At 39.2% G+C, this 13,527-nt stretch overlaps 1 protein-coding gene across 1 annotated transcript; it reads left to right on the top strand.

The window, feature by feature from the left end:
- The first annotated feature begins 7,542 nt into the window (after nt 1-7,542).
- LOC103704399 lies at nt 7,543-11,715 on the top strand. The gene is made up of 3 exons (XM_039131666.1): nt 7,543-7,704; nt 7,837-7,910; nt 10,798-11,715. The coding sequence occupies exons 1-3, from the start codon at nt 7,685-7,687 to the stop codon at nt 11,484-11,486; spliced, it is 783 nt and encodes a 260-aa protein (XP_038987594.1). The 5' UTR covers nt 7,543-7,684; the 3' UTR covers nt 11,487-11,715.
- Nucleotides 11,716-13,527: the final 1,812 nt, after the last annotated feature.

Here is a 13,527-nt window from a genome sequence, read left to right as displayed (position 1 = left end):
TTTTTTTTTTTTTTTTGATTTGTTGGAGCCGGACTCGGGCTAGCGGGTAATGGGCTAATGGGTTTGGCTCTTACCCGTGAACGCCGGTCTTCTTCAACCTCCCGACGGATTCGGGAGGGCGTGCCGCGCTTCGCGGCGGCGCTTGCGGGCGGAGCGGAGATCTCGGCCGCGGCTCTGCGGCGACGGGGGCGGCCGACCTCGGGTAGGCGGTCACAGGCGCGGACGGCAACCGGTCACGAGCTCCGGCTGGTGGCGGTGGCGGACTTTTGGCGACAGATGGCGGCGGTGGTGCAGAAGATGAGGCGGAGCGCGGCGGGCGGCGGCGTCGACTGGGACGTCGGCGAAGGCGGTCGTGGAAGAGAGCGGCGGCACGAGCAGGTTGCACAAGAGCTCGGGTGACGTCTGGAGCTCGGGTGAGGTCTGGCGGTGGCGCAGGCGGAGGATGGAGGCGGTGCGGCTTGACGGTGGAAAGGGGTTTTCCTTTCTCCTCTGGTTTGAACCGAGAGAGAAAGAGAGAGATTCCTTTTTTTTTTTTTTTTCCTCTCGGTTTGGAAGAAGTAGCCGGGAGATGGATCGGGGCTTTGGCAGCAGGGGCAAAACCAGCCTTGCTCTGATACCAAGTTGATGCCGCACAAATGCGGAAAAAGAGGAGAAGAAGGAAGAACAAGAGAGGAAGAAGGAAGAAGAGGTTCTAGAGACACAGGAAGAAGAGAAGGGGAGGAGGAGGAGGAAGAATAAGATCTGGGAGGAAAAGAAATTCTTAATCATTCATTAAACCCTAATCATGAAAATAGTTCCCTATATATAGGGCCCAAATACACAACTTGCATAAACCCCCCTTACACAGAAATAAATCCTAATGAACCCACAAATAACACAAATAAGCCCTAAAATGCAAATAAGCCCAGAAATAAAATAAACCACAAATAAACCCTAGAATGCAAATAAGCCCAAAAATAAAATAATAAAATAAATATGCAAATAAACGAGTCTGGCTCAATCCGGGGGCTCAGGATCATCTGGATGAAGGGCTCTGATGTCCCCATCAGGATGTTTACTCTGGAATATATTTTTCTCATGTCCAAGTGTGTTTGATTCAGTAAAAGAAACCTCTGTGCTTTGAAACAATCTTTTGATGATCTGATGCCCATCAGATATGATTCTCCATGCTGGCTCAGTTACTTATTCTGCATGGTACACAAAACCCAGCTACCACTATCTAGTTCTCCATCAACCAGAAGCCATGTGCTTTACTATTACATGCCTTGATAATTTATTAAAAAAAAGAAGAAACATCATGGACAGAATCTTAGGGAATTAATACTAAATTTGTCCGCATGCATACCTTTGAGTAGTATATTCTTAGTGAATATTGCATACATATGTTTATCTCACTTGTGACCTTAGGTAAGCTATCAATTAATTAATAGTATCATATATAGCTAGTGAATCTGCCATTATCTTTTTTCTTTCTTTTTTTTTTTTATTGAAGGGGTACTATTACCAATTGTGAAAACATATATATTTAGCATAAGACCTCCACAAATTATGAGGATGATGTTACATCCCATGCAAGCATATATAGTGAATTTTTGCCTGGGGATATTTTGTCCAGCCAACTGTTGATTTGATTCAGTAATTGGCGGATAAAAAACAATTAATGAGTGATATGCTCCATTCACACAATTCACTTTGATTCATTAATATAATATGTACCCCTTTTTCTTACCAAAATGTCCATGAATTTTGTAACAACCCAAGATCTCACCCAAAATGGCACAAATTTTGTTTTTTCTTTTCCTTTGATAATTCGTTAATTGTTTTCTACCTGCTTATAAGTAGCATAGGAAAATGAAAGAATGAAATGAAAGAATATTAATTCTTGGGCAACAAGAGTTCAGTGATGTCAGTCCTCATATTTGTTTTGAAGTTGTTTAAAGATTTGTCGGTGCTGCATAATACTAAAGTTTTTCTGCTTGCTCTTTGATGAGGAGCTTAATGATCTTATGGGCGGCACTTTACTTTTCTTTCCTTGTGTTTTGGGGTTTTTTTGGGGTGTTCATCCAATACAGTTAGTTGAGGATCTGGTTAGTGCCCATCTATGGTACTTTCTATAGCTTTCTTCTATAAATGAGGTGGCGTTCATGCAATGATGTTTCATTTTCTAAGCGAATGCTAGTCATAGTGCCTATGACCTCCCTGGTTCCAGACGTAGACTTCTTAATGGACAGCCCCATGAGATGAGCATGGGCTTCTTTAGTGGAATACCCTAGTGGCTATGCCATTAAGATTTCCTTCTCATTACCTAAACTGCCTATTTGTCGTGACTAAGACACGGATTAGCTCGTTCATTCTCCTCTCTCTTTAGTTATTTTCTATAGACAGTAGCAAAAATCTAAGAGCTATTAGCCCCTCTCTTCTATTAAAACCTTTCCGTACCAAGAATTGCATGTTTTCTTGTACTTCTTAGGCAACCATTATTAATAATAATAGGTTGCTTCAAGTATAGTGTTAGCTCAGTCAGCCCCTTAATTTATCTCATGTTGCTTCTGAAAAGTATGGTGGTGCTTTAGAAGTGTCACATAGGGAAACAAAGTTGATTATGTTGTGATGATAACACTTACTTGGTCTAATTATGTCACGGTCACGTAAGCGCATTCTTGAACTAAATGATAAAGCACTAGCATGATTATGTTAGGTTAAACTTGTTTTAAAAAGATAATTTGATGACACATGCTACTCAGATAGCCATGTTTGGCTTACGTAAACGCGTAAGGGACAGTATAATGGAGTCCTTGGATTCAACCTTTTAGTGCTTAGTTTGGCACAGCTTATCCTTTTTGGAGTTCAATTAAGATGAGATGGATAATGTATCAAATGTTGGGTAAGAACTTTTATCCAACCAGAGAGGATCGCAAGCTCACGCCAGGTGCATCCATTAAGATCCTAAGCTTTCTGAAATCCAATCAAAGTTTGACATATTTCTGATAGCCAACTAAGTAGTTTTATCACTCAAATAGTGAAAGTTACCTGTCCCAAAATTTTATTGACTATAAAAAGTTGTTGACCACAATCAGCATGAATATGAAGGCCTCATGACTTTTGGCCTCCACATGTCATGAATGCCTGCACATAAGACATCTGGAATTGTCAAATAAATCTAGTTGAGGGATCATGTAGGATTTGTTGGAAACTCATATATATTATTGCTATCTTGCCTGTTTGCTGGCCTTGGTTGTTATTGTCGCTTTTGTGCTTTGCTTTCCCCCTACCTAAGTGAAATACTGCATGGAGATTAATGCTGGAAAGAGTACTAGGATGTTCTTAGAACATGCCTCATCTACTAATATAGTTTCACTATGATTAGAGATTCTCCTTTATCTTGGGCACTCAAAGCACTATGAACTCCGTCATTCATCTGCGTGCATAGATCTCAAAATGATCCGTGGATGATCCAATGGTAGATTCGTGCAAAAGAAGGTGAATCCTTCTCAAAGTGAATCCTTCTTACATGCGAAACATGCACCCCCGACCCGGGCTAGTTAATAGGTTATATAGGGGTTCCAAAATTGGCTCTACTACCACAACTCCACTATATCACTGGAGGCATTGTGGGATGGCCCAGGTAAGAAAAGATTCTCAGGATAACTTCTTGAAAGCTATTAGCTGAAATAAAGTATCAAAATTACTAATTGTTTCCTTTTGATTGTATACCCAAGTAGATGAATTTAAGCCAAGTCCCTTCTTTAGAAAAAAGACCAGAAGGTTCAAATATGATTCTGCTTGTAACATTTACTTTACATAAATCTGTATATATAGCTATTATTAGTATAAATATAGGCATGGCAATTGAAGAGAGAGTCTTGATACTATGACTGAATAAACTTATAATATATGAATCTACATGAGAAATTATTTAAATATAAAGATCAAGTTTAAATATACTTGGCTTGGTAGAGATGTTAAATTAAATATTGATAACTATAGCATGGAAGTATTTTTAAAAATTTTAGTAAGTGATAAATAGTTAACCCAAAATGACATCACATTTCATGTCCTAAATTTGATTAAATAAACATATGAACTATACATGCTATTATATTTTGAAATGAAATACTTCCTTCTACTAATATATTGTTGATAGTTAGAGATGATAACATATATAGCTAATAATTTTTTAATATTTTTTAACTACTATCTCGAGTTCAATCATGGAAGATGCAATATATATATATATATATATGTATTGTTTTAAATTGTTATTATGTTGTAGGAGAGGAAAAGTCTACTTTGTTGTGCAAGCTATTATTGAGAAAAAAGAAGATAAATCTACATCATTATTTTCAATAAATACAATAAATTATTAGATATTTATTTGATTATTAATATATATATATAACAATCTAATTATTTGTTTTATAAATTAAATATTGATCACTATCATGGCACATGCGCACTACTAGTTAGGAGTGGATGTGAAAGTGGATCAGATAATGTTTATGTATGCCCATTATTATCTTGGAATCTATAAGAATATGGATAGAAATTTGAGCATCCGACTAATATTCATATTTATATGTGTATCCATTAAAAAAAAATAGATATGGATATGGATAGAAAACTATTCAATGCATATCCGAATATCCGATTCTATTTGTAATCCTATTTAATTTTATTGAACACTCATGAACATTTAAAGAAAATAAATAACCACATTAACATGCTATTAACTTGATTTACCTTCAACTTAGAAATATCTTTGATTCTTTGATCATAAATTTTAATTCTTCGATATATATCCGTATTTATATCCATACTTCCAGCATCTGATTTATACCCATATCTGCTTAAAACAAATATAGATATAAATGTCTACATCTGACTAACATCCATATCTATATTTGTATTCATCTAACAAAATAAATATGAATGCAGATGTAATGGTATTCGATCCAAATTCAACCTACTCCAACTTCCTCATGTCGTGTCGCTGATATCTTCATCGCTGGAGAGCCATGGTTGGCCAAACTCGCTCTATTCCTCAAAACTTTTTGAGTCGTGCCATCCCTTATTGTTGGGATTTTCACTCCAAGGAGTCAATTTCATTTGAGCCAATCCAACGTTAATTTGAGATGTAGAAGGCTTAGTTGTTTGAGATGCACAATTCTTCGTTTGCCCTTCTCTCTCTCACAATGTAGTATTTGAATGATGATGCCGAAGTGGACCTCGGTGATAGCCAATGGCAAGAGTAGAGTTGATCACCGTGGTGGCGAGTAACTTCAACCGTATTGATGGGCTCTAGGAGAAGCAAGGGGCAAGGCATTCTCTGGCAAGGCCGAGGTCAAAGAGTTTCAAGATTTTATCGTTGCTGATGGTTTAGTGGACCTTGGGTTCACCGAGTTGAGGTTCACTTGATGCAACAACCCCCAAGGTCGGTGAGAATTTGGAAGAGGATTGATAAGGCTTTTACCATGGCAGGGTGAATCTTCTCGAACTACCACATGCGTCACCTACCCCACATTGGATCAGACCACTGCCCGATCCTCATTTGCATGCAGTCCTCCATTCCCTATTGCTGCCCCTTATGCTTCAAGAAGATCTGGCTCTTGTATTTGAGGTCTGTCAAAGAGGTGTGGCATATGGCGGTAAGGGATGACATGATGTATCGAGTGACCCACAAGCTTGAATTACTCAAGCACCATCTCTGGAGGTGGAACAGAGAAGAGACAGGCGACATCTTTAGGAGATTGGAAGAGATAAAAGGCACAATTGCTTCTCTCCAATTCAAGGAGGAGGAGCATGAAAGTGTATCTTCGAAGGCTTTGTCAGAGCTGAGATTGAAGCTGTCTATGCATAACTCTCTTTTACGCCAGCAGGAGACCTTCTATTAGCAGAAGTCCAGAGTGCAGTGGATTTTGGAGGGCGACCGGAGCACCAAATTTTTTCATCAATTGACAGTGATCTTGAGGCAGAGAAATAGTATTCGGAGCCATAGGGATAGTAGTGGATGGATGATGGAGGGTGCGGGGTCCCTCTATCATCACAAAATTTTTAATTATTATATGACTTCAAATATGTACTTTGATCTAACAAGGGGAATGGAAAATATTTATCTATACAGCAATAATATTACTCAGGTTAAGATTTGACGTGGAGTGGAGTAGTATTTGTTCAGTCCACGCTAACTTGAACCTATCGTTGAGCATTGGCCCATATGTGATGTAACTCATAACTCTTGAACTTTATCAGCATTGTCTATCAATAGTTAGTTCTTGATGGAGATGATATGTGATATTATATCCCAACAAGATAATTTTAATGAGCAAAAGCTTTTTATACTTGAATGCTTCGTTCTTTGCATAATCTTATTTCGTATATGTTGGACTAGTAAGGAGTTGCAAGCCATTTTGACTAGATACCGTGATGTTTGTGATGACAAAATATTGAACACCACATATAATAGTCTGCAAGATATGGATCATCATGATTGCTTGTTCAATTTTTAGACTCCTTTTTAACCAATAATTTATTTTTAATAAATATTCTATTTAGTTTATTGAAATTTGTAAATGCCTTTCCTGTGAGGCCCAATAATTCCACATCGGAAAGACTCATTCTAGGCCAGGGAATATGAGGCGGGTGTCTCCAAATCCTGCAGACGCATTTTGGGAGGAAAATAAAATCGGGAAGGGATGAAGGATGCTTACGTGAAGCCCCGGAACCGGATAATATCTGGCAGGGGAGCCTCGTATTTCTCCTCCTCATGTGGCCCCCACGTGGGCACTAGGTGCCTCACGTGCCCCGCGGAGGTGGGGGCGTGATATTTGGTATCAGAGCCGAGGACGACTCTTATTCGATGGTGGGAAGGGCGTGAGACCCAATAGTCCTATATCGGAAAGATTCGTTACAGAGCCTAGACATATGAGGCGGGTGTCTTCAAATCCTGCATACGTATTTTGGAAGGAAAATAAAATCGGGAAGGGGTGAAGGACGCTTGCGTGAAGCTCCGAAATCGGACAATATCTAACAGAGGAGTCCCATATTTCTTCCCCTCATATGGCCCCAACGTGGGCACTGGGTGCCTCACATGCCCTGCGGAGACGGGGGCGAGACATTTTCAATCCTAAATTGAAGGTCTAGGTAATGCAGGGCATATTTAACCCGATATTGCATGTGAAAAATTACACTAGCATAAGTCACCAAAATGGTTTCCTTGTCGTGTTAATAATGGAAGGTTTCCCTGCAGATATTTGATATAATCCTTCAGAGAGAACAATAATGGACGCACGTGGTATACGTATGGATGGATTCCCCGATGGAGCCGCTCCTATCCGTCACAATCGAGTGCCGAATCCAAGTTTCGAACTCCCATCGCTTTCCGAGGCATGTAAGAAACCCGGCGGTGGCGGTTTCAAACCTGCAGGACACGTGTTGATCTTCGTGTGGCTCCTAGAAACTGCACAATATCAATCCACCCGCAGGCGATCAGACGGCGTCTTGCGAGATACAGAAGCAAAACGTTCGGAACCGTTAGATACGACACTTGTCTCCCATCTACGTCCTCGCTCCCGTAGAAGGCGAAGAAGGGAAAGTAGAAACCGGTAGCCTCCGAATCTCTCTCTCTCTTCTTGCCGTCGTCCCTTTCTCTCTTCGGCATCGGGATCGAGGTAGCACTCCTGAGAGAATGGGGCTTCTTTCCAACAGGTTTTAATTCCTTTTTTTTCTGGATTTATTTGTGTTTTCTTTGAATCAGATACCAATTTTGGTTTTTTTTTAAAATTTTTTTTATTTTTTTGGATGGTGGTGGGTTGGTGAATTTGATGATGAATGGAATAGGATCGGGAAGGAGAGCTTGAAGCCAGGGGATCACATCTACTCGTGGAGGACTGCTTACGTCTATGCCCATCACGGTCGATTTCTTTCTCATCCCTTCTTTTTTCCCGTGATTTCCCTTGATGGTATTATTACTATTAGGGCTAGTGATGAAAACTTTTTAATATTGGGGGTTTCTATCTTCTTTTATGTTCTTATTGGCATTGATAGATGGATTTTTTGTTTCTTTGGTGTTGGTTATAGAGATCCATAGGAGGAATTATTCCAAAATTGTAAACAAAGGGACAAAGGTCCTTTTTTTCTTGTTATAACATCACAAATATATTGGTGTGAATTCTTCCAGTAAAAATATAAGAGGACGTTGTGACGTGGGCTTGATTGGTAGTTAATTGTATCATGATTCACCTGGAAATAAACCGCCTTGTCAATAGGTAGGAACTAGTAAGCAGGCTATTGGTTGAACCCAAATGTTTCAGTTGTTGGATGGAGGAGAACTCTTCATGTTGACTAACTCTTCGTGTTAATTAGTTTAGTTTTAAGGCATTGATTGAAACAAGAGGCGCTTGTAGTGGGGCATGATGAAGTCATTGTCTCCTGTCCATTTGATCATCATACAGCCTGGTTGTTAAAAACCTTCATGTCTAAGATTGAGCTCTCGCTGCTCAGTTCTCTGCTCGTTAAATCGGACCTTACCAGCTTGGATTGAGCATCAGATGAAGGGAAAGGGAACCGCAAGTAAGGAGAAATATGGATGTCTCTCTATGTTTCAGTCTAAATTCAATGATGAATACTGAATGTTACCTTATACTATCTGGGTTGCTCGTTGATTGCATGCAACTAAATTTGTCATGATATTGAGATAATAAATATGCGAGGCATTTTCTTTAAGATGGATCCTTTATTTTCATCAAAAGAAGGAACCATTATGCTATTCTGATCGACATACTGAACTTAAGATTCCTAAGCCAGAAGTAGCGAAAAAGATGACGCCTAAGAGGATGAGGTGGCCTACTTAACTCTGGAGCTTTTTGGTTTCTGCCAGTCCTGTAGCCAGCCAATCATGAGATTGGGTCCTACTCAACTATATGTCTGAAATTTGATCTGACTTACATGATTTCATCTGATTTTTTCAGAATCGGTGATTTTAGTGAATGCTTTTCTGGTGGAACTCTTTCCTTTTAAAAATCACTTCTATTGGTTTTGTAGAATTCACATTTAAATGCATCAATGTGGCAATTCTTAGCAATAACTGGTCAAGAAGTTATTAGTTTCGTTTAGATTGAGAAGCTCGCCATATTTTATGTTTTCGGTTATGAAAAGTTAAAAAGTAAGGATGTGGAGTAGGCTGTACATTGTTAGTATGGTTTCTTTCATTTTACCCTGGTAAACACGTTGCTAAGTGTCCCTTTCTTTCAGCTCCCCTACGGATAACTAAGATAAAGAAGCTTTGCCAAAAATGAAAGAGAAAATGGGTGGGGGTCCAAAGATGTTTTGACTGGTACCAGTTGGTGCTAAACCATGTTGAACCGGCATGGTGCAATATTGACAATGAAGCATCCATGGCTTTGTCTCCCTAGAAAGTTTTGATAGGTCGTAAGCATAGGAGAGTCAGAAATATTCGACAAATTAGCATCATCGTGGGACCAAAGACTCATATACAAAAATTAACAAACAATTGGCATTCTTTTTTATCAAAAGTCCAATTATGATCTTCAAAAAGAACAACTTTTATTATATTTTTTTCATATGAGTGAGGATGGTAGTATTCCTTAAACCCACTTATTATGGGATATCTATTTTGGCGAGGTGTCTGTTTGACAAAGGAGGCAATTTTAGTGGCTTAAGTACAATCTTAGAGTGGGATAATTCTTACTCTTGCAAATTTGCCTTTATATTTTACTAATGGCATTTACATAGGCTTCAGCTTTTGTCATGTATCTTTGCTGTTGTGTGTTTATTCCGGATTTTCAGATATCGTAACTTTTTTGCTTATATTGTTGATTGAGTTCTTTATTATGTGTGACTGCAAGTACAGGCAACCTAACAAATGACAAGGAGAGCTCTTTCCTACATCATTCTTTATCACGTATTGTCAATTTATGCTTCTGGTGGCTTCACATGTTTATCTTTCATTGATGTTTTGCTTTTTTTTCTTTTTTCTCCTTTCCACATATAAGTTTATGTCTCTTATTTTCTTATCATCAAATAATATTCGCAGAACACCTCCTTGTTAAATGGCATTCCTATTGTTTACATCAAGATTCTTGTACCTTTCGAAGATTAAAATCTGTTGCTTTAAGAACTAATATTTGGACCAGCTTAGATGATCATGTATTGTAGCAATGTGATGTTACTGACTTCTTCCCTCCATAGCTTAGACTTATACCTTGCTTGTTCTCTATTTATGTGCATGTTTAAGATATATTATCATGATACAGTGTAATGTTTTGGCAACTAGAAAAGTAAATATATTTCTTATGAGTCATGACTACTCTTTCCATTTCCTACATGGAGGTCCAGGGTGAAGTTAGGGTTTTTTCCCCCTCATTTCCAGAAGGAAAAAGTAATGTACAGAGGATTTTGGTAGATCCATCAAGATATGGAGTGCAACTGCATAAAATTAATCTTGCTTCTTAATCTATTTTTGCTTATGAATTGAAAAGATCTTTATAATGCTAATTAATGGGAACTTACATTTTAAGAAGTGTTTGATGGCCTTGAGTCGACAAGTTTATCTCAAGAATCATTCTGAAGTACCATTTTTCTCTTCAAATTTCCATTTCCATTTCCATTAAGATTGATCTCCTGTTGTTTTCATGTTTTATCCTTCCAAGATGTGTTTGATGTTCATCTATCAAACAACAATATTACTTCCACATTTAGATCTCTAGTATAACTGACTTTATTTTTTTGAATCTTCCTATTATTACTTTTCTTTTGATTTATTTCTTATATGCATAACAGGAATTTACGTCGGGGATGATAAGGTCATCCATTTCACTAGAGGACAAGGCCAAGAAGTGGGGACTGGAACTGTTTTAGATCTCGTCCTTACAAGTTCTGGCCCCAACCGAAGACGAACCCCCTGTCCAACCTGCAGCGCCCATCTAGCTGAGTCCCATGGTGTAGCGTCCTCATGCCTAGATTGCTTCCTGGCTGGTGGAGTCCTTTACCGCTTTGAGTACAGTGTTAGCCCTGCCCTCTTCCTTGCCAAGGCTCGGGGTGGTACATGCACTCTTGCTGTCTCTGATCTGGATGAAATAGTGGTCCATCGGGCTAAGCATTTGCTCAACAATGGCTTCAGATGCTACAATGTATTCAAGAACAACTGTGAGGATTTTGCCATTTACTGTAAGACAGGACTTCTTGTGGCGGAACAAGGAGTGGTTGGACAAAGTGGACAGGCGATATCAATCATAGGTGGGCCACTTGCTGCAGTTCTATCAACACCATTCCGACTTATTACAACAAATGTGTATGGAATGGCAGCAACAGCTGTTGGAGTTTACTGTGCCAGCCGATATGTTGCTGACATTGGAAACCGGAGGGATGTCATAAAAGTGGCTGTGGAGGATCTGACAGCAGGACTAGCAACAGGTAGAGTTCAGGTGGTCGAGAGTGGAAGTCAGATGGCTCTGCCTGCTAATGGTTAGTGCTTCTGATTATGCCTCATGAAGGTATATCATTTATAACTTTGCTTGTATTCTAAATATATATCTGTTTCAAGCATACATTAAATTGAGGCTTGCTTGCACAAATGGCCTTCTATAAGTTGCTTGATTGGACTGATTTCATATGTGTTATTCTATGTTCTTTGTAAAAATCTTGCTGTTAAATCATGGAAAAGATGAATCAGTCAATGTTATTTATATTCTGGTTTCATGTCTTTGGATGTTTATTTTTAATTTAAGGGATATTATGTGGCAGTGAAAATATGCTAATTTAGTCATTCATGGTTTAAAATGCTTTGCTGAGTGGACTCACTTGATATTTGAAAATGTCTTGGGATATATAGATAAACTGCGATTTGTTGGTATAAAGCTAAGCTTGATTGGATAGGACTATTTACAGTTAATATTTGGGCTATTTCAGTCAGCGTTGCCCACTTGATGCTTACCCTATCCTCGAACACACGCTGGCGCATGCGTGCACACACACATAACTTGCTATACTATGAATCCTCTAAAGGAAGAGAATGGAGCCTGTAACGTTTTGAACTTGATGGATTAGTTAATGATGTTTTCGAGGTCATATGGTGGTGTTGTTCACTTTGGCTGCTGCAACAAGGGAACATGGTAGAAAGTTCTAGTGCATTAAAGTCAGAAATTTATCTGAACTAGGAAAGAGTCTGTTGCAATAAAATGTAGGATTTAATTAAAGACAAGATTTTTTGGATTTTTGTCTATCATGATTCTGTAGTTGAAGGGAGTGTTATCTGATTATAGATTATTACTGTAAGATCTTATTTCCATTACAAGTTGGAGTTGTTTGCTTGTTAAGTTTCATTAAATGGCTTTAGACGAAACCTAAAAGCAGCGAGTTCTATAACAATATATGTTTACTTGCTAATATAGTTTTATTGAGAGAAAGGAATACTGTTTTGTGATTGAATGAGACTTTGAATGAGATACTTAACTGCAGGTTGCTTGGATATGAACTAACGACAACATAGGTTCTATAAATCTAGGCGATGTGAGGCAAAAACTTTCATATTTTTCCGTTCTTGGTCATAATATGCAATCTTCATCGCCCCCTCCCTCATAAGGACCCATATTTCTGTTAGCATTTTTGCTTTTCCGATCAATGGGATCATATGATTTTGTATGAAGTCCTCATCTAACAAACCTCCTTGGCTTGAAGAATGAAGGAATAATTAGGTCAAGAATGTTTCTCAGCCTTATCTGGCCTGAAAATACTAGGCTTTAAAGTGGAAAAGGAGGGGAGGGGGATAGCCTCTATTGTCCACTGTGCCATCTATCACGCTCAAGGATCACTATCATGGTTGATGTGAATGCAAGAGCTAAAGTTAGATGGGAGCTTGAGATGGTCTTGGAGATGAAGGAACTGGCAGAATGAGGCGATGGGTCTTAGCTAAGATGGAGGGAGATTGCAGTCGAATCCCAGTCTGAGTGTCACTAGCCAGCCATGGGCAGAGCTGAAAACCCACTTCTGATTGAACTCTGGGAGGTCAGCAGTGTAGAAACGTTGGTCTTGTGGGCTGAGGAAGGGATGAGTGGATGAACTCTTGCTGAATGATTAAAGTGCCCAACTCATGACTCGCAAATTTATAGGTTGAATTATTGCTGGATGCATGCCACGGAATGTTCAACAAGTCTACTAGGATTGGCTCTAGGTAGAGCTCCTTGACTTGTCGTAGCCAATCCTGTTCGAACTTCATGCAGCTTTGCTTTGTGACTCATTGGCATTCTTCAAAGGCCTTCCCAAGTTGATGGACTTCAGACATGCCAGAGGCATGTGGCAAGCATTAAAAAAGCTGCGAGGAGCTCCTAGGCCTCATGAGGCTAGTAGACAACTTTGTCTATGAAGGCCCAGACTGGGCCAAGGGTAGAAAACTCCCAAAGGGAGTCTTTTTCTCCTTCGGCGACTCCGACTAGGATTCAGAGTCTTAGGGTCGCCGGAACCTTAGGGATCCTCTATAAAGAAAGAGCTATCTCCCTCCAGAACTCTCTATCC

Source organism: Phoenix dactylifera, chromosome 1 (assembly GCF_009389715.1).
Source record: "Phoenix dactylifera cultivar Barhee BC4 chromosome 1, palm_55x_up_171113_PBpolish2nd_filt_p, whole genome shotgun sequence".
In the NCBI taxonomy this organism is placed as follows: Eukaryota; Viridiplantae; Streptophyta; class Magnoliopsida; order Arecales; family Arecaceae; genus Phoenix; species Phoenix dactylifera.
The sequence above is the reverse complement of the archived record's forward strand: the minus strand, read 5'-3'. Positions and strand labels throughout refer to the sequence as shown.

Coding starts and splice junctions, on each gene's coding strand:
- LOC103704399 (XM_039131666.1), top strand. CDS start 7,685: ATGGGGCTTCTTTCCAACAG. Junction 7,705..7,836: donor ATGGGGCTTCTTTCCAACAG/GTTTTAATTCCT, acceptor TGAATGGAATAG/GATCGGGAAGGAGAGCTTGA. Junction 7,911..10,797: donor TTACGTCTATGCCCATCACG/GTCGATTTCTTT, acceptor TATGCATAACAG/GAATTTACGTCGGGGATGAT.